The 20,692-nt window shown below is 39.4% G+C and overlaps 1 protein-coding gene across 1 annotated transcript; it reads left to right on the plus strand.

The window, feature by feature from the left end:
* Positions 1–3,229: 3,229 nt before the first annotated feature.
* LOC121769981 (E3 ubiquitin ligase BIG BROTHER-related-like) lies at positions 3,230–6,513 on the plus strand. The gene is made up of 7 exons (XM_042166766.1): positions 3,230–3,588; positions 3,964–4,306; positions 4,398–4,459; positions 5,365–5,406; positions 5,492–5,613; positions 5,727–5,835; positions 6,241–6,513. The coding sequence occupies exons 1-7, from the start codon at positions 3,409–3,411 to the stop codon at positions 6,289–6,291; spliced, it is 909 nt and encodes a 302-aa protein (XP_042022700.1). The 5' UTR covers positions 3,230–3,408; the 3' UTR covers positions 6,292–6,513.
* Positions 6,514–20,692: the final 14,179 nt, after the last annotated feature.

The following is a 20,692-nucleotide window of genomic DNA, read 5'->3' on the forward strand; positions in this document are numbered from 1 at the left end:
TATATATAGAGTCGTGATCATATGATAACCCCTAAATATCGTAATAACCCTATAACTAAATCTGGACCACACATATTTCTAATCATGCGGTTGAGATTCAAACTTAGATTTACTTCATAAAAAAAACGCGGGGTAAAACTGTCATTTCCCTCATTTAATTTCTGAATTTGCCACATATCACGTAAAATGATAAAATGATAAAATGATAGGTTTATTGCATAGAATGATAGTTTTGAGATTCAAACTTAGATTTACTTCATAAAAAAAAGCGCGGGAGTAAAACTGTCATTTCCCTCATTTAATTTCTGAATTTCGCCAAATATCACGTAAAATGATAAAATGATATGTTTATTGCATAGAATGATAGTTTTGCCGGATAGAATGATACTCTGAGTTGATAAAATGATACTTTTGACTAACTGATAAAATGATAGGTTTATTGCATAGAATGATAGTTTTGCCGGATAGAATGATACTCCGAGTTGATAAAATGATACTTTTGACTGACTGGTAAAATGATAAAATGATATATGTTAGGTTTATTGCATAGAATGATAGTTTTTCCGGATAGAATGATACTCTGAGTTGATAAAATGATACTTTTAGCTTATAAATGTTAGGTTTACTGCATAAAATGATAGTTTTGCCGGATAGAATGATACTTTCAGCCGATAGAATGATAGTTTTGCCGGGTAGAATGATACTTTCAGCTGATAGAATAATAGGTATTTTTGGTGTATAAAATGACATTTTTGTTTAATAAAATGATACTTTTACCTGATAAAATGACAATCTAAGCGGATAAAATGACAGTAACCTTATAAAAATGATACTCTGAGTTGATAAAATGATACGTTTACTGCTTTGTAGGTTTGTATATTATGTATTGTGCCGATTATATTAGGTTTATTGCATAGAATGATAGTTTTGCCGGATAGAATGATACTCTGAGTTGATAAAATGATACTTTTGACTGACTGATAAAATGATATATGTTAGGTTTATTGCATAGAATGATAGTTTTGCCGGATAGAATGATACTCTGAATAAAATGATACTTTTGACTGACTGATAAAATGATAGGTTTATTGCATAGAATGATAGTTTTGCCGGATAGAATGATACTCTGAGTTGATAAAATGATACTTTTGACTAATTGATAAAATGATATATGTTAGGTTTATTGCATAGAATGATAGTTTTGCCGGATAGAATGATACTCTGAGTTGATAAAATGATACTTTTGACTGACTGATAAAATGATAAAATGACAAAATGATATATGTTAGGTTTATTGCATAGAATGATAGTTTTGCCGGATAGAATGATACTCTGAGTTGATAAAATGATACTTTTGACTGACTGATAAAATGATATATGTTAGGTTTATTGCATAGAATGATAGTTTTGCCGGATAGAATGATACTCTGAGTTGATAAAATGATACTTTTGACTGACTGATAAAATGATAAAATGAGCGAAATTCAGAAATTAAATGAGCGAAATTTGGATACGTAATTTTATCATGAGCGAAATGACATATTTACCCCCGCGCCTTTTTATGAAGTAAATCTAAGTTTGAATCTAGACCACGTGATTTTAAAAATGTGTGGTCCAGATTTAGTTATAGGGTTATTACGGAAATTGGGGTTATCATTATAATGCACCTCCATATATATATATATATATATATATACAATCCTATATATATATATATATATATTGTTTAATGGGGAAATGTTATATTGCTAACCTAATTTAAATAATAGCTCTTAGATATTCAAATCAAATGTCTGGATCATCAGTCCCATAATGTTAATATATAAGGGGTATTAAGTTAAATTTACGACAAATTAGTTGTAATTAACTTTTGAAAAATATCACATAACTTTAAAACGCATATAATTTTCTTGATTTAAATTGTTTTTTCACACAACCTATATCAAATTAAAGATAATTTCATAGGGATTCTAACGAGATCTCACTTGCATATGTTCCGATGTCAAAATTTGATTTTTTTTTTTGAAAACTTTCAATTTTTTCGTACAGCAACAAATGTCAATATAGTATATAAAATATGTCAATATAATATATGTAGAATGTCATTCTTAAAGCAATGGGTTGACATAAGCAATGCGTTGACATTCTCAAAGTATTGTGTTGATATGTTCAAAACACTATATTGGCATTTTCATCCAAAACTCTAATTTGATAGTTTTTTTTATCTTTTTCAATTTAATTAATAAAAATAAAAATTACACGTGGCAAATTTTAGACCCTAGATTTCTAAAATCATACTCCATCCGTCCCATGCTACTCGCACTTTTCATTTTAGGCCGTAAATTTGGGATTGATTTTTTTGTGTAATTAAAAAGGAATTTTAGGTGTAATGAGACATCACTTAATAAAAGAGCTCTTAACTTAAACTAACATATTAATTAAATGCATTAATTCTAACTTAAATTATAAATAGTGTAAGGACTTTGTGACGAGCCGAAAAGCAAACGTGCGAGTAGCACGGGACGGATGGAGTATGATCTTAAATTAGTTGTAATTAGCAACTAGAGAGTGAGTTAGCAATCCCCTTGTTTAATATTACCCCTTTTATCTCACAATAATTCAGGTTTCATGATTAATTTTTTATTTTATGTCTTATTTATTTTCTCTTATACTTAGTCCCTCTCCACTTACGATAATCTATATAATTACTATTATGTTATCAATTAATAGTTTATTAAGTGAATTTTAATACGCCGTATACTTTTAAATTATGAATTATACTCATTTATTACTCCTATTATTATTTTCTTCTAAATTACTACTAGTAAATTATTAAGCATTCTTTATGGTTACCTAAGTTTTGGAATTTTAATCTCACATTAACTTTTTATTCTAATGAAATTCGTATTTTAATTTTAATACTAGTATAATTTATAAGAAATGAAAAATCTACAAGGGGCATTTATTTTAATTTGTAAATTTGTACTATATTGTACCAACGGAGAGTCGATTGGACGCAACTAAATTATTTTTAAGACATTGGCGGATACTTAAATTAAACAATAACAGTATAACATTATTATTAATTTTTAAAATTGAAGGTCGCATAAAATTAAATAAACAAATCGAGTAGTATTTTAAAATCAGCTTATTAGTGGGCGAAGAACATTTATATGTGATTTTAGCAATTTTCATGTGTTCTTATAAATATAGATATAGATACAGATACAGTCGATTTGAAATATCAGCACTCCAAAAGCTACCGCACCGCTTTCTTCTACGTCTCTATCACTTTATTGTTCATTGTTTAAAAATCCAAGTGTTTCTGAATTTCCACCGCATTTCATCCTCTCCATTTCTTTTGTGATTAAACATTGTCTCCAATTTCGATTTCCCGTTCAACAAGGAATGGATGACTCCAAAGTCAGTGCCAACACTCCCGCCGACACCGCCGACCGAGAACAAAACCCTACCAACAGTCCACCCAATGGAGGTGACGCCGCCGAAAATCTCCGCGGGAGAACTCCCTTTACGAACCTCAGTCAAGTCGATGCGGATCTTGCTCTTGCACGTACTCTCCAGGAACAGGTTTTTTTTCTTCAGCTCCACTTTTTTTCTGCTATTTACCTCTTTTGTGTTTTTTGGTGTGATTTTTTTTCATGTTCTTTATTTTATTTCAGTTCTCGTTATAAATTCAAGTTGATTTTTTTGTGTGAGATTAAGTTTCATTTCCAAATTAGTCATATTGTTATTAAAAAAAATGAAATGATTGTTGAGTTTCTGGTGCATACTGTATTTTTTTCATGTGCATCTCTATCTACTTTTGTGATTGTGCTGTTTTGTTTGTGGTTTTGTACGACATAAATGCATTTTTATTTGGACTAAGTAAAGGTTTATCGTGAGGGTAGCAAAATTTCACTTTTTGTAGTACTATTCTTCTGAAATTAAGATTGATATTGGCAGGAAAGGGCTTATATGATGTTGACAATGGGTGTTGGTGATGGCATTCCTTATGGAAGTTGGGGAAATGAGAGTTTTGGGCATGAAAATTATGGTGATGATTATGATGATGCTAGTGAAGAGGATTATGATGGTTCTGATGTTGAGGTGGATGATGATGATGATGATGATGCAGAAGATGCTTTTGACGTACATGCTCGTGGTGAAGGAGTAGAAGATGATGATCAAACAGCAGAATTGGATCCCTCTTTGTTTTCCAGTGATGAGGCCTTTGCCAGAGCATTGCAAGATTCTGAAGAACGGGAAATGGCAGCCAGAATGTTTGCACTAGCAGGGATGAATGAGAGTAGGACTCGGATTTTCTTTGTCCAGTCCTTTATTTTAATTATCACTTTTATGGAACTATATAGTGTTAAAATCTCTCTGGTGATTTTTAGTGGTTGTTGGGGATGAAGAAGACGTCGATGAAGATGAGGAGGAGCAAGCTGGAATTCTTCCGGTACTTAAGCCATGTTTCAATTTCTATTTCATGTTTCCATTGCTTGTGAATGGGAGGAGGATGCATATGATACTTTGGAGCTGGAATTGCTTATTTTCTGTCATTTTGGATGGTTTTTCTTATATTCCTACTGTGCTGAACAAGAACAAAATGCAAGGGAACGAATCATGCCGAAGATATGTGCACATATTTTATGTTGATAATTATTCGACTTGATGAAATGTGTATGTAACGCCGTTTTATACTTGAAAAGAGAAGTGTGACAGCAGCTATAGATACTATTCATGAAGGAAACATGAAGGTGAAGGCTTATGCTAAGCTCCTAGCTGGTGCAAAATTAGTAGAGACTAGAGAGGAGTGGGGGTGTGGGTATCGGTATGTGGGGTGGGCAGGAAAATGGGAATGATAAAAAGGTTGATGTGGTGGAATGCTTCTCGTACAGTAACTTTCATCCCCAAGAATGGGGTGCAATACCCAATTACCCATGTAGTTCCGCTCCCCCAGAAGTATCAAACCTCACTTGTATATGAACTGCATTTATGATCCATGACTTGATTATTTCTAACTATTTCTCCATGTGCACAGAAGTTGTATACTGGTCCTGATAGTGGCATGTAACTTTTAGTCTTTTTTAAAGGATTCCTTAGGGATGGAGCACTTTTTCCATCCCTCGATGAACCCTGTCATACTTCATGTCCTAGTTGTTGGCCTTCCTCACTTGAATCTACTTCTGGTTTGTTATATTTGTTTATCCTCTAAAAGGACCGTCAGTTTACAACTTTTGAATTATGTTGTTGTTGTCTTAGTTACTTTGAAAGGAAGTTGTTAATTGATGTTACTTTTCCTATTGGAAATGGTCAACATATGTTATGTCATGTATGCCTGACTTGGTAATTCATGTTTAGGATACATGGGAAGAGGTTGATCCCGACGAACTCTCGTATGAGGTAAATTGGAAGGCTGTGTCCTCTTCTCGTTTTCATCCTCGTTCTGCACATTGTACTTTGATCTCATGGTTGACTTCTCTTGCAGGAGCTGATCGCATTAGGAGAAGTTGTTGGAACAGAGAGCAGGGGTCTTTCTGCAGATTCAATAGCTTCTTTGGCTTCCGTCAACTATAAATCACAAGACACTAAGGAAGGGATCAGTGATTCGTAAGTGATAATCATGTTCCATCATTTGCTCATCTCCCCACCTTCTAGTCCTAGAGTCATCTTTCACCTATGGTTTGCTAATATGTTATTAACAACTTACCTGTGTTCCTCAGCTGTGTCATATGTAGATTGGACTATGAGGATGGCGATGCTTTGACTGCTCTCTCTTGCAAACATTTATATCATCCAGAATGTATCAACAATTGGTTACAAATCAACAAGGTATACTCTTTTATATGAAAGCTTTTGTACCGTTTTGGATATATCTTCCTACCTGTATACTTCTCGGACATTCGTTGCATTAATCCAACATTAAGTTCATGAAACTTTGTCCAAATTTAGACAAGAGGTGTTGAACAAATTAGTAGTTATCCCATGAGATGGTCTAGGTGCTTGAGAGTCTGATCCTTAGGTGTTGTATATTCTATATTGTCGATTGCATTGTCTACTGTATATTGGAACATAGTTTTACTCATCATCTCCTTTCATGGTTGCTATATGTTTATTGGCATTAAGGGTGTATCTAGCTTGGTGTATTTTTCTGGTATGGGTTGAAATTGTTTACTTCCTCTTTCCCGAAACGGAGATTGAAATTCAAGCTTGTTTCACTTCTATTTGCATGTGTAGGTTTGCCCCGTGTGCAGCACCGAAGTATCAAACTCTTTGGGGAAAAGCTAGTAGACTCCATTATCTAAATTCTTAGACGGTGTGGAGGAGGAGCAAATAAATGGGATGCATTCAAGCTTTGTTTGTTATGCAAGCTTGTGTCTTTTCACAAATTTCTTGGTAATATTATGTTAGCTTCTCTAGTTCATGAATTCTTTGATAGTTCAGATTATCACAGCACTTTCTATAATGAAATTAAAGTCAGATTATTACATCACTATCATTTTATTTTAATTTGTCATATTTTGTTGACAAGTGAATTTCAATGGGTCAGTTCAAGCGTAGAAAATATAGCTAAAATTTCATACTTGGACAATAAGCATTTGCATGCATATTGGTTGAGCTTTTAAAATCTATACCTCATTTTCTAATCTAAATCACCTGCACTTGCAGTATTGCCATATCAATCAAATCCCACATGTTTAAATCTTAAGTTCCTTTCTTCTTGGTATCATCTAATGGAATAAGGAATGAAAGGAATAAAACCCGCAGGGGCGTAGCGTAGTTGGCAACGGAGGGGCAGATCTTGCTGCAATGAGCCTGGGTTCGAATCCCATTGTTGTCGTGTAGTTGTTTTCATGAATGGAGTAAACATAAGAGTGAAATGATAACTTCCGAATGGAACAAGGAATGAATGGAATAAACATAAGAATGAAATGATAATTTCTCTTGCTCGTTTATGATAAGGAATTCAGGGAATTCAAAAAGAATGGAAGTGCTATAATTGGTTGGGTTCATTCATAGCTATCAAACGGTGCTTTAATAATCAACATGATGTCAAAACAATGAAATGTAGTAGTGTTAAATAAATGGTTACGTAGCTCTGTGAATTCCAAAAAATGAAAAATTGGAAATTAAAAATAAATTTAAAAAAAAAACAATAAAACCCTCTAAATATTGTATGATGGCCAAAATCAACCGTACATCAGGGAGATTTACTATTTTTAAACCAAAACACGAGTAAGAATTAGATCATTATTATTTGACTAAAACAATTACAGATATTAAATATTTAAATTAGATCGAACAAAGTAGAAAGAATTAAATTAGTATTAATATCATTAGAAAATTTGTTATTGAACATCAATGAAATATATTTATTTCCTAAATGTTATAAAGTGTCCATCTTTTGGAAATCTTTTAATATCTGGATATTGTTCAAAATCAATCGTAATTCATTCAAAATTAAGGACTGTTACAGTTATACACTTATGTAAATCATTCAAAATATAGAAAGTGTAATTTTTCACCATCTTGCATTTGATATTGGTTAAAATGTAAGCATCTATATAAAGTCAGTTGCTAAGATCCCAATTCTCACAACAACAACAAATATACAAAAAGAAATCATACTTCAAACAATTCAAGAATATTATGGCTTCTCAAAAGTCGATTTTGTTTTTCACTCTTATGTTGATTGCCGCGGGTTAGCATCTCTTCTCTAAGATCAAATTGCAGCATAATTTTATATAATTTTTTTTTCCATTTGGAGCATATCTATATAATACTCCATTATTTAGATTTGTATTATTTACTAATTTTTTTATAAACACAGTGAGCTCATCAAGCGGTGTTGTAGAGAAACCTTGCAAATCCTTTAGGCCATCCACAATAGGAATAGCCCAGCAATAGCCCAGTCATAGCCTAGCCACTGCCACATCATCAGCACTAAAAATCCTCCTGCCATATCATAAATAGCCCAGCCATAACCTAGCCACATCATAAATAGCCCAGTCACATCAATAGCCACATCACTAATAACAATTATATAAAATGACATAATTAACAATCACACAATATACGGAATTTAATTTACGAGACATATACGGGAAACATTAATAATACTATCCACATCACTATTAACAAATATATACAAAATGAAATAATTAACAATCACACAATATGCGAAATTTAATTTACGAGACATATACGGGAAAATGACGAGCAAAGCGCGTATATATAGTGTTTCGGAAAAAAAAAATTAATTTTCGCGCTAGGAGGTGCGCTGGGCGATCCGGGCGTTGCAATAGCGCCGAACGGACCGCCCAGCGCCACATAACCGCCCAACGCTGCGCGGTTTCTCTCTCCACTCAGCCGCTGGGCGGCTGCAATAGACCGCCCAGCGAACCGCCCAGCGCCGGCGCTCGGCTGGGCGGTCGCTGGGCGCCTATTGTGGATGGTCTCAAAGATTGCGAATATCTAACTCCTATTTGTGAAAGGATTACCCAACTACCTGTTTGTATTCAGAGCCGTTGCGACTGTGGCGTATCATTGCAAAAGGCTGTATGTAATTAAACTCAACTTTCAATTTTTATTGCATATATACTTGTTATTTAACTTCATTATTTTTTACAGTTGGTCAGAGTTGCAGAAGAATTGAGGATTGCAAAATAGAATGTCAAGTAGGTGTGAAGACATGCGTAAATTTAATGTGCATTTGTAAAATTGAGGCGTAATTAGGAATACTATTAGAATTATAAATGGTTTCTTTTGAAATTAAGGCTAATAATATTGCTTTGGTTTTGGTATTTCTAATATCTATCAAAGGATGAGTAAATTGGAGATTTTGTCTCCAAATCAATACATTTGCATGTGAGCTTTATAATAAGTTATTGTTATCGTATAGTTATTTTTTCCCTAATATCCATAGCAAAAATTTCAAATTTCGATAGCAAAGGGGACTCTTACCTATAGAGGCCATAAAATATTGAGAATACCAAACCATAATTATGTCTTGAATTATAGTCCACTTTTGTAATTTTAAATTTTTTAATCATACTACAATATTTTTTATTGAATAATCTTATTTAGTGTTCGTGGAAATAATATATGGAGCAGTAAATAAAGTTGAAATGTAAAATTTCATATAAATTACAATATTTACCAACAAATATAAAAGTATTTTCTAGATATGTGCTGATAACTACTAAGGTTGTATTCAGTAGACAGTACTTATCAAAGTTTTTTCTCTTACAGCCTTAGTAGACAGTAGTACTTATTAAAGTTTTTTCTCTTAAAAAGGACAATAAGCTATTTATATAGTGTATCTAATATCTATCAAAGAATGAATAAATTGGATATTTCTCTCCAAACCCATAAATTTGTGAGTCGTTACATGGTTGTGCTAGCCTATTTTATAATTAAACTTTCTATTTGAATATATAGAAAGAGATTTTAATTTCAATAGCAAAGGAAATTCTTAGAAGACCATAAAATATTTAAGATCAAATAAATATTTAGAATGAACTATGTAAAGAACTATGAATGTGCCAAATTATACTCACATTCCTATAAAATTTGCCTCATTTTATCATTTTCTTATAACCCACAAAGTTTGTTTCATTTTAAATCTTACTAAAAAATAGACATTAAATACACACTCAATCTCCTAAATGTGATACTCATATTCCACTATACACCTTCATTTAATATAAAGTCAAGCAGTTTCATAAAACCCGCGACGAATTAAACTGTGACAAACTTTATGGGACGGAAGGAGTAATTTATTTTTATAATTTTTATTACCCTATTTTTTTAATTACTTCATAATCTTGTTCAATGGAGTACATGAAACGGTAAATAAGATAAAAACATATATATATAAATAAATCAAACTCCATCCTTTCACACTATAGTCTTGTTGACTTTTCTGCCCTCAATTTATAAAAATGATATTCCCTCCGTCCCACAAGAATATACACTCTTTTTTTTAGTCCATTCCACAAGAATATGCACTTTTCAATTTTGGAAACTCTTTTCTCTCTAACGAGGTGAGACACATTCTCCACTAACAATACTTTAATTACTTTTTATCTCTACATCTCTCTTACTTTACCAATTTTGCATTAAAACCTGTGCCGAACTCAAAGTACATATCTTTTGGGGGCAGATGGAGTAATAAATAATTAAATTTGTTAACTTTTTTGCACTCGATTAGTCGATTTATAAAAATATAAATAAATAATTAAATTTGGAAGGATAATGATGTGATAAATTGCTAACTGATTAACAATTCAAAATTAAGATCAATTTTTAACCATTAGATTAGGAGATGTAGTGGTGGTTATAATGGCAAGTAGATTACATTTTAAATTTAAATAATTATTAAATAAAATTAAAGGGTATTAATGTCAATTCGCTCTTATTGTCAATTCGCTCTTATTAAAATTATCCCATAACTTTAAATTCACATAACTTACTCGATCTAAATTATTTTTTCGCAAAAAATATATCAATTTAAAGGTAATTTTAATGAGATCTCAATTGCATATGTTCCGACTGCATTCAGATGATGAAATTTGATGATTTTTATTTCAGTTTTCGTATACGTTGATAAACAGATTTTTATCAACAAATACATCAAAAAATCTTAATATAATGTGTAATATCCGAAAGTTTATAATTTTTTTTTTATTTCTTTTTACTTAATGGATGATTTTGTGTAATATATGGTGTGGAAAATCTTAATTGATTTATATTATTGTTGTGGATGTGATATTATTTACCTAAGCTTTTTGTAAAGGGGGATAATTAATTAAGTCATGGGTTAAATTACTCCTAATTAATTAATTTCTTTTCCTCTCCCTCTCCCTCTCTCTTTTTCGAAAACCCCTCCCCCTCTCCCACAAATTTCTCAACCTCCCCACTCCCACAACAACCGTTACTCTCTCTTTTCTCTCATCTCTCCCTCTCACTATCGGTTTCTCTCATCTCTCCCTCATAATCGTTTTCTCTCTTCTCTCTCTCGCTATCGTCCTCTCGCCGGTAAGTTATCCCTCCTTCTCCCTCTCGGTTCTCTTTCCCTCTCACTCCCTCTCATTTATTTCTTGGTTTCGTCAAGGTATCTCTCTCGTACCGAATTTGGAAGCGGAGTAGGGAAAGCTTTTGATCTACGTTTGAACTATCCGGGAAAGGTAACCCAAGACCCTAACTCTTAATAATTTCGAAAAAAACATGCATGTAGGACGTTTTTGGATGGTTTAGATGCTGAATAGGTTTTGTGGCTATGTGTTTGTGTTGAACATGTTTTTGGTGATAACTGACAGTGGGTTCCGACCCCTTTTTGACTGAGCAAACGATCTCTTTTTGATACGAATTTTTAACTGTATAAACTTGGATGTGTCTTGGGTGTGGTGTGTAAATTTCAGCTTCTTTGGAGGTCTGGTGATTTTATAATGATTTTTGTAAGTGAACTGCGCTTTTCTGATGGATGTATGTTTTTGGGTGATGTATTTATGTGCAATGGGTGTGAATCTGAGTGTGTGGTCTTTGGGATGTATGTGGGTGTGTTTGGCCAAGAGATGGCTCGGGGAAAATAGCGTTTGGTTCGGGTGGTTTGTGTGTGTTGGCCGAGAGTTTTGGGGTTCGGCCTAGGGCAGTGTTGTGGGGAGTTTTGAAGGTTTGATCTCATGTTTTCGGGTGTGTTTTGGGTTGTGGAATGTGTGTTGTGATTGTCGTATAAGGTTTGAGAATCGTGGGTTGGGGGAAAACGGGTGTACACTTGATCGGGCCAGGTGCTGAGCCAGTGCCGAGACAGGTGCCGCGCCAGGTGCCGAGCCAGATGCCGAGACAGACGCCGAGCCAGTGCCGAGCCAGGCGGCCGAGACGGTCGGCCGAGGTGCCGAGCTAGGCGGCCGAGACGGTCGGCCGAGGTGCCGAGCCAGGCGGCCGAGACAGTCGGCCGAGGTGCCGAGCCAGGCAGCCGAGACGGTCGGCCGAGACACCGAGCCAGGCGGCGAGACAGCCGGCCGAGGTGCCGAGCCCGGCGGCCGAGACACCGAGCCAGGCCGAGACGCTGATCCTTTTTCCGAACCTTTTCCGAGCCAAGTGAGCCGTTTGCCCAGTGAGGGTATGCCGGGGGTATGAGTGTTGCGTGTGTGTCGTGTGCGCGTCTTGAGTACGTTGTATGCGTGTCGGGTGCGTGCGTGGTGTGTTTCGGACGTGTGTTTTTGTGTGATTGACTTATAAGATGTTGTTAAGTGTGCGTACGTGTAACGTGCTAGATGTCGAAGTCATCCACGTAGGATTCATGCATTGTCGTTTAAACCCCGTCTTTCCTGATTCTAATTATGATACTTATTTATCTTTCAAAAGGGTGATCTTTTACGAGGAAATTGTGGTTGAAGAAGGGAACTATTTAAAAGCTAAGCAATTGATGTGGGCTTTTCTACCCTACTATTTTGTGGGTTATCTTTAATACGGACGCTGTTCCGGAAATGTTTATGGAGATGAACTGTTTGTCTTGCCAACTGTTTTGTTTTGAAACCTATCTGAAGTGGTTTACCACATATGTTTAATCGAATTCGGGTCTGTTGGGCTGCGAACCCTCAGGCTAGTGTACACGAGATCGGGAGCCATCTGAGAGCAAGTTGGCCGGTCTAGTTGACCTGGGGTGTGGCCACACCCCTTGTCACCCGTTGGATCAGATAGTGTATGATGGTGGGAATAAGGGTGACAATATCTGAAAATGACTGCGCAGTCGAATTTATGAAATATGTTTTAGTGTACTTGGGTTATTTTCTTTACACTTAAAACCTCAAGGTTACACTGTTATGGCATGACAAACTATGATTTTGGCGTGTGTCCACTGAGTGCAATAAGTACTCAGCCCTGCATGTTGTTTTCTTAATGTGCAGGTTGAGCGACGATGGGGATGACGGATGTTGAGCAATTAAAGTCAAAATTGTGTTTTTACTTTGCCTTTTGGATGGTGTCGTGTCGTCATACCCGGCATTATCTATCTCTTGGTCTTTTCCGCTGCTTTGTAATCTGATACAATGTTTTCATTTAAACTCTGTTTACTTTAACTTTAGAAATGTCGCTACAGTACATTGTTTTGAAGTGAACTTCCTCTAATTAAACGTTTTCGGGTCAAGTATTCTTGTTCTCCCCTTTCTTCCCCGCTTCTTTATTCCTCCCCTAGTCGCGGTCCACCGTACTTCCTATCCTTAGGAAATGCGGGCGTGACAGAGTGGTATCAGAGTCTAGGTTTTCTTTCTGCTCTGGATCCAAGAGTCTTTTTCTGTTTTGAGTAAGTTTTCAAAAGTGTCATTGGCTCAACATCCGACTCATCGCACTCAACCTGAAATGAGGTAATGAAAATTTTGAATTTTTGGAAAGTATATGGAAGTGGAGGAAATTGTGATTTTGGGTTTTGAAAATGATTTTTGGAAAGTAAGTAAATATTGATGCATGTGGAAGGGTACAAAGTGATGTGAAAAGTTGGAAATTATGAGGGTTATGAACTGTTTTTGTGTGTTGAATTTATATGAAAGCATGTGGCTGATGTGTGATGCTATGATGACGTGAATGTTGATGTGAGCTGTTACGTGTGAATGTGTTGGCCTTTTGACTGTTTGAACTTAGACGTGAGAGGTTTCACTAGTGCTTCTTGGACCTATAGTAGATAAGGACTTATGGCCTTTGAACACCAGCGGGCTTGGAATTAGAACAGTGATACGTCTGCATACACATATCTCTCTCTTCTTCGGTTATGCACCCTGTTTTTATATGCGAGGCGATTGTTTCTGTTTTTCTATAGATGGCGCGTATGTTCCGAACCCCGCGACGGAGTGATCGTGATAGACTTAGGGCACAGAGGGTGCTCAGAGAGTATAGAGTGTATCGGAAGAAGGATCACATACCGTTGATTGAGTTCGTAGCGCACTTCGACACCCTCTGGAGGGCAGCTCAGGAGTTCGGAGTGACAGAGCTTGACGGCATTGAGAAGCTAATAGAATTGCTCCCTGACAGCTGGAAGGAGTGGGCTGAAAGAACGGCGAGGAGGTACACGTGGCATGAGCCCGTTACCGATGACATGGTGGGCGACATGGCTGGCTTTCGGAAGGCCGTGTATTGTGCACTGGTAGACTCTCGCGAGGAGCAGCCCCCACAGGATGTGCAAGAGGGGATCGTGTATCAGGACAAGTACGTGAGTATGTACGAGGATGAGCAAGGGTTTGAAGATGACTATGAGGAGGAACCCGAGGAGGCTCCGCAAGGGAACCCCGAGGAGGACGATGACGAAGACCCGGAGGAAGGGCCTATGGATGAGGATGATCGAGTCGTAGTCTAGAAATAGAATAGTTGATGTCTTGTTAGTTTTGTTTTTAGTACGATCTGCTCTTGGGAAACAACGTTTGACCTCCTTTCTTTTAATGAGAATTTGATTTTGATATATATCCTATGTGTTGCATCTTACTACATGAAGATTATGAGAAAATTTTGAGAAAGTGGTAATTCTGGATGAGAATTGTAGTAACACTTTTTGGATATTGAATCAGAATGCCGCCAAGACGTGTACGCCAACCACGACAAGGACCCAACGTGGAGGCACCACCTCCACCACCACCTCCACCCCCACCTCAGCAAGAAAGATTCATAGTTACGTTCTCCAGGCAGAATCCCCCTAAATTCGATGGACAGGGAGATCCCTCAAAAGCCGAAGAGTGGATACGCGGCCTCGAGCGTATTTTCAGGGTCATGGAGTGCACAGATAGGGAGCGCATTGCTTGCGCCACCTTTCAACTATCAGGTGATGCCGATTACTGGTGGGAGACTCGGCAAAGAACTATGAATCCTGCACGCTTGGAAGCGTTAACATGGGAGGAGTTTAAAATGGAGATTGATAACAAGTATGTCCCAAAGACGTACAGACGGGCCAAGGTGGTAGAATTCCACACGCTGAGCCAAGGCCGAATGACTGTAACTGAGTACGACCGAGCCCTCGCGCAGATGGCACGATATGCGCCCGAGTTGATGGACACCGACGAGAAATGGGCGGTGAAGTTCCGGGCCGGGCTCAAGGATGAGATAAAGGCCGCATTGGCTTGTCGAGGAGAACTCTCCTACTCGGAGATCTTGACTTGTGCACTGGACGTGGAAGATGCACTCCCTAAACCAAAAGTGGTGGCGACAACAAACGCGACACCCCTACAAGCTCAGTCAGGTCATCAAGAGAAGAGGAGGTGGGATGGTGATCACACTCAGTCTGGTGGCAAGAGGCCACAACACATGAAGAACCCACCCTACAATGGCGGGAGACAGAATACCTATCACCCGAGGGCAAGCTTTCCGCCGAGGAACCCTCAATGTGGAAGATGCTTCAAGTACCACACCGGAGAGTGTCGAGACCCTAGATGCTTCAGCTGTGGTGGAAGTGGCCATTACTTCCGAAGTTGCCCAAATAAGAACATGGGAACGGGGACGAGACAGAACCAGTTAGGCTTCCGTCCACCATCCCAGGCACTACCTGCACCTCAACCGCAACAACGCCGCCAAGGACTGCCGTCGCAAGCAAGAGCCTACGCCTTGAAGGGGAAGCAGCCGGCAAACGGGAAAGAAACCTTTGGGCAAGGAAACTTGGCAGGTATGGGCACACTTCTCAACACGCCTATAGTTGTCTTGTTTGATACGGGTGCATCGCATTCCTTTATATCAACTTCTTGTGTGGATACATTAGGATTACCTACTGTTAAGACCGAACCCACTATGAGTGTGACCTCACCTGTAGGCGGGACTATAGATATATCCCGATCTTGTGCGTGTGTGAACTTTGGAATAGGTGAACTCAGTTTGTTGGCTCATAATTTACAAGTAATGACGATGGGTAGCGTAGACATAATCTTGGGTATGGATTGGTTAGCGGAGAACCACGTTACCCTTCATTGTAGAAAAAGGGAAATTTCGTTTGAAACCCCAGGAAAAGAGCCGACGAGGTTTTACGGAATCTCAATGAACCGACGCAAGTCCATTGTCTCCGCGCTGCAAGCCACTACAATGATGAGGAAGGGATGTCCAGCGTACCTTGTTTATTTGAATGGGGAGGAGAAGAAAGACAGGAAGATAGAAGATGTGGCGATAGTGAGTGAATATCCCGATGTCTTCCCCGATGCATTGCCGGGACCCCCACCCGACAGGCAGGTAGAATTCACGATCGATCTGGAGCCCGGATCGGCACCAATATCCAAAGCACCTTATAGGATGGCGCCAAAAGAGTTGGAGGAGCTTAAGGTGCAACTACAAGAGCTACTGGAATTGGGATTCATTAGACCTAGCGTGTCGCCATGGGGAGCACCAGTGTTGTTTGTAAAGAAAAAGGATGGAACGATGAGGATGTGCATCGACTATCGAGAGCTAAACAAACTGACGCTGAAGAACAAGTATCCACTACCAAGGATAGACGACTTGTTTGACCAACTTCGAGGGGCAGGAGTCTTCTCTAAGATGGATTTGAGGTCTGGGTACCATCAGCTGAGGGTTCGGCGAGAAGATGTACCCAAGACGGCTTTTCGAACAAGGTATGGTCATTATGAGTTCGTTGTGATGCCTTTTGGACTGACGAACGCCCCGGCAGTGTTCATGGACCTTATGAACCGCGTGTTCCATCCGTATTTGGATCGGTTTGTTCTAGTTTTCATCGATGATGTGCTCGTTTACTCGAAGAACGTGGAGGAGCACAAAGAGCACTTGAGAACCGTCCTAGCAACTCTAAGGGACGAGAAATTATATGCCAAGTTCAGTAAATGCGAGTTTTGGCTCAAGGAAGTGAACTTTCTTGGACATGTAGTAACCTCAGATGGGATTCGTGTAGACCCGGCCAAGGTGGAAGCTGTACAGGAATGGAAGTCACCTTCTACACAAAATGAAATTCGAAGCTTCTTAGGACTGGCAGGCTATTATCGAAGATTCATTGAGGGATTCTCGAAGATAGCAAGGCCAATGACACAACAACTGAAAAGGGGAGTCAAGATGAATTGGACACCAGAATGTGAGGCGAGCTTTCAGTTGTTGAAGGAGAAATTGACCACCGCACCAATTCTAGCTGTGCCGGAGTCAGGGACTGACTATGCGGTGTATACGGATGCGTCGAAGGTGGGACTTGGATGTGTGCTTATGCAGAAGGGGAAAGTGATTGCATATGCATCGAGACAATTGAAGCCCATGAGCTGAACTATCCGACACATGACTTAGAACTGGCAGCCGTGGTACACGCACTGAAGATCTGGAGACATCATCTCTATGGAGTCCGTTGTGAGATATATACGGACCATAAGAGTCTAAAGTACTTCTTTGAGCAAAAGGAGTTGAACATGCGCCAACGTAGATGGCTCGAGTTGGTGAAGGACTACGATTGTGGTATAAACTACCATCCGGGAAAAGCAAACGTAGTGGCCGATGCTCTTAGTAGGAAGTCTCAATCTCAGCTGGCCACCTTTCTTACTACCGAGGAGAGTCTAATCCAAGAGTTCAGTAAGATGCGGTTGGAAGTAGTGAGAATGCCCGAGACTGTGGAAGGAATAGTAGCCACGTTGGTGATGGAACCCGACTTAAGAGCCAGAATTGTGGAAGCTCAACGGCGAGATACGTTACTAGAGAAGATTCGCTCGGAAGTGGGGACGGGTGAACTCGGAAATTTTCGTGAGGCAGCGGATAATGGTCTCACATACAAGGGAAGGTTGTGTGTGCCTAAGGACGAAGGCCTGAGGAACGAAATCATGAGAGAAGCACATGAAACCCCATACGCTGCTCACCCAGGAAGCACCAAGATGTATCAGGACATGAAGAGGCAATTTTGGTGGAACGGTATGAAAAAGCATGTTGCGGCATTTGTGGAGAGATGCCTAGCATGTCAACAAGTAAAGGCGCTACACCAACGACCCTATGGGAGATTGCAACCCCTTGAGATTCCAGAATGGAAGTGGGAACATATTGCAATGGACTTTGTGACAGGACTGCCAAAATCCCAGCGAGGAAACACTGTGATTTGGGTGATTATAGATCGCCTCACCAAATCTGCTCATTTTGTACCGGTTCGTGCTACCTATGGATCCAACGAGTTGGCTAAGATATATGTGCGGGAGATTATACGCTTGCATGGAGTACCAGCGACAATTACATCCGATCGCGATGCCAAATTTACCTCTAGGTTTTGGACGGGCTTGCAGCGCGAGTTGGGGACTAAGTTGAATTTTAGTACTGCCTTCCACCCACAAACCGATGGGCAGTCAGAGAGAACGATACAGACCTTAGAAGATATGCTGCGAGCCGTGGTGCTAGATCGAGGCGTAGGTTGGGAAGAAGTGTTGCCATTGGTAGAGTTCGCTTACAACAATAGTTACCAGGCGACTATCAACATGGCTCCATATGAGGCATTGTATGGAAAGAAGTATAGATCGCCACTTTATTGGGATGAAGTGGGTGAGAGAAGAATTCTCGGACCAGACTCTGTAGAAGAGATGATAGAGATTGTCCGACAAATCCGTGGGAGGATCAAGGAGGCACAGGATCGACAGAAATCATATGCGGATGTTCGAAGGACCGATTTACAATTCGAGGTCGGAGAAAAGGTCTTTCTGAAAGTTTCCCCTTCTAAGGGAATAACTCGTTTTGGTGTGAAAGGAAAACTTAGACCCCGATTTATCGGTCCGTACGAGATTTTAGATAGAGTCGGCGCGGTAGCATACAGATTGGCCCTACCACCAAGCTTTGGGAATGTGCACAACGTCTTCCATGTGTCACAATTGAGGAAGTACGTGTTTGACCCCGCACACATAGTTCACCAAGAAGAGATGATGGTCCTAAATCCCGATCTAAGTTATGAGGAGAAGCCCGAGGCCATTTTGGATCGAAGGGTGCAAGAATTGAGGAATAAGTCAATTGTTTCGGTGAAAGTACGGTGGAGGAATCATGGGGTCGAAGAAGCAACATGAGAATTAGAAGATAAGATGAGAGAGAAGTTTCCGGAGCTGTTTGAGTGATCTAGACAAATTTCGAGACGAAATTTTGTTAAGGTGGGAGGAATGTAATATCCGAAAGTTTATAATTTTTTTTTATTTCTTTTTACTTAATGGATGATTTTGTGTAATATATGGTGTGGAAAATCTTAATTGATTTATATTATTGTTGTGGATGTGATATTATTTACCTAAGCTTTTTGTAAAGGGGGATAATTAATTAAGTCATGGGTTAAATTACTCCTAATTAATTAATTTCTTTTCCTCTCCCTCTCCCTCTCTCTTTTTCGAAAACCCCTCCCCCTCTCCCACAAATTTCTCAACCTCCCCACTCCCACAACAACCGTTACTCTCTCTTTTCTCTCATCTCTCCCTCTCACTATCGGTTTCTCTCATCTCTCCCTCATAATCGTTTTCTCTCCTCTCTCTCTCGCTATCGTCCTCTCGCCGGTAAATTCTCCCTCCTTCTCCCTCTCGGTTCTCTTTCCCTCTCACTCCCTCTCATTTATTTCTTGGTTTCGTCAAGGTATCTCTCTCGTACCGAATTTGGAAGCGGAGTAGGGAAAGCTTTTGATCTACGTTTGAACTATCCGGGAAAGGTAACCCAAGACCCTAACTCTTAATAATTTCGAAAAAAACATGCATGTAGGACGTTTTTGGATGGTTTAGATGCTGAATAGGTTTTGTGACTATGTGTTTGTGTTGAACATGTTTTTGGTGATAACTGACAGTGGGTTCCGACCCCTTTTTGACTGAGCAAACGATCTCTTTTTGATACTAATTTTTAACTGTATAAACTTGGATGTGTCTTGGGTGTGGTGTGTAAATTTCAGCTTCTTTGGAGGTCTGGTGATTTTATAATGATTTTTGTAAGTGAACTGCGCTTTTCTGATGGATGTATGTTTTTGGGTGATGTATTTATGTGCAATGGGTGTGAATCTGAGTGTGTGGTCTTTGGGATGTATGTGGGTGTGTTTGGCCAAGAGATGGCTCGGGGAAAACAGCGTTTGGTTCGGGTGGTTTGTGTGTGTTGGCCGAGAGTTTTGGGGTTCGGCCTAGGGCAGTGTTGTGGGGAGTTTTGAAGGTTTGATCTCATGTTTTCGGGTGTGTTTTGGGTTGTGGAATGTGTGTTGTGATTGTCGTATAAGGTTTGAGAATCGTGGGTTGGGGGAAAACGGGTGTACACTTGATCGGGCCAGGTGCCGAGCCAGTGCCGAGACAGGTGCCGCGCCAGGTGCCGAGCCAGATGCCGAGACAGACGCCGAGCCAGTGCCGAGCCAGGCGGCCGAGACGGTCGGCCGAGGTGCCGAGCCAGGCGGCCGAGACGGTCGGCCGAGGTGCCGAGCCAGGCAGCCGAGACGGTCGGCCGAGACACCGAGCCAGGCGGCGAGACAGCCGGCCGAGGTGCCGAGCCCGGCGGCCGAGACACCGAGCCAGGCCGAGACGCTGATCCTTTTTCCGAACCTTTTCCGAGCCAAGTGAGCCGTTTGCCCAGTGAGGGTATGCCGGGGGTATGAGTGTTGCGTGTGTGTCGTGTGCGCGTCTTGAGTACGTTGTATGCGTGTCGGGTGCGTGCGTGGTGTGTTTCGGACGTGTGTTTTTGTGTGATTGACTTATAAGATGTTGTTAAGTGTGCGTACGTGTAACGTGCTAGATGTCGAAGTCATCCACGTAGGATT

Source organism: Salvia splendens, chromosome 16 (assembly GCF_004379255.2).
Source record: "Salvia splendens isolate huo1 chromosome 16, SspV2, whole genome shotgun sequence".
NCBI lineage: Eukaryota > Viridiplantae > Streptophyta > Magnoliopsida > Lamiales > Lamiaceae > Salvia > Salvia splendens.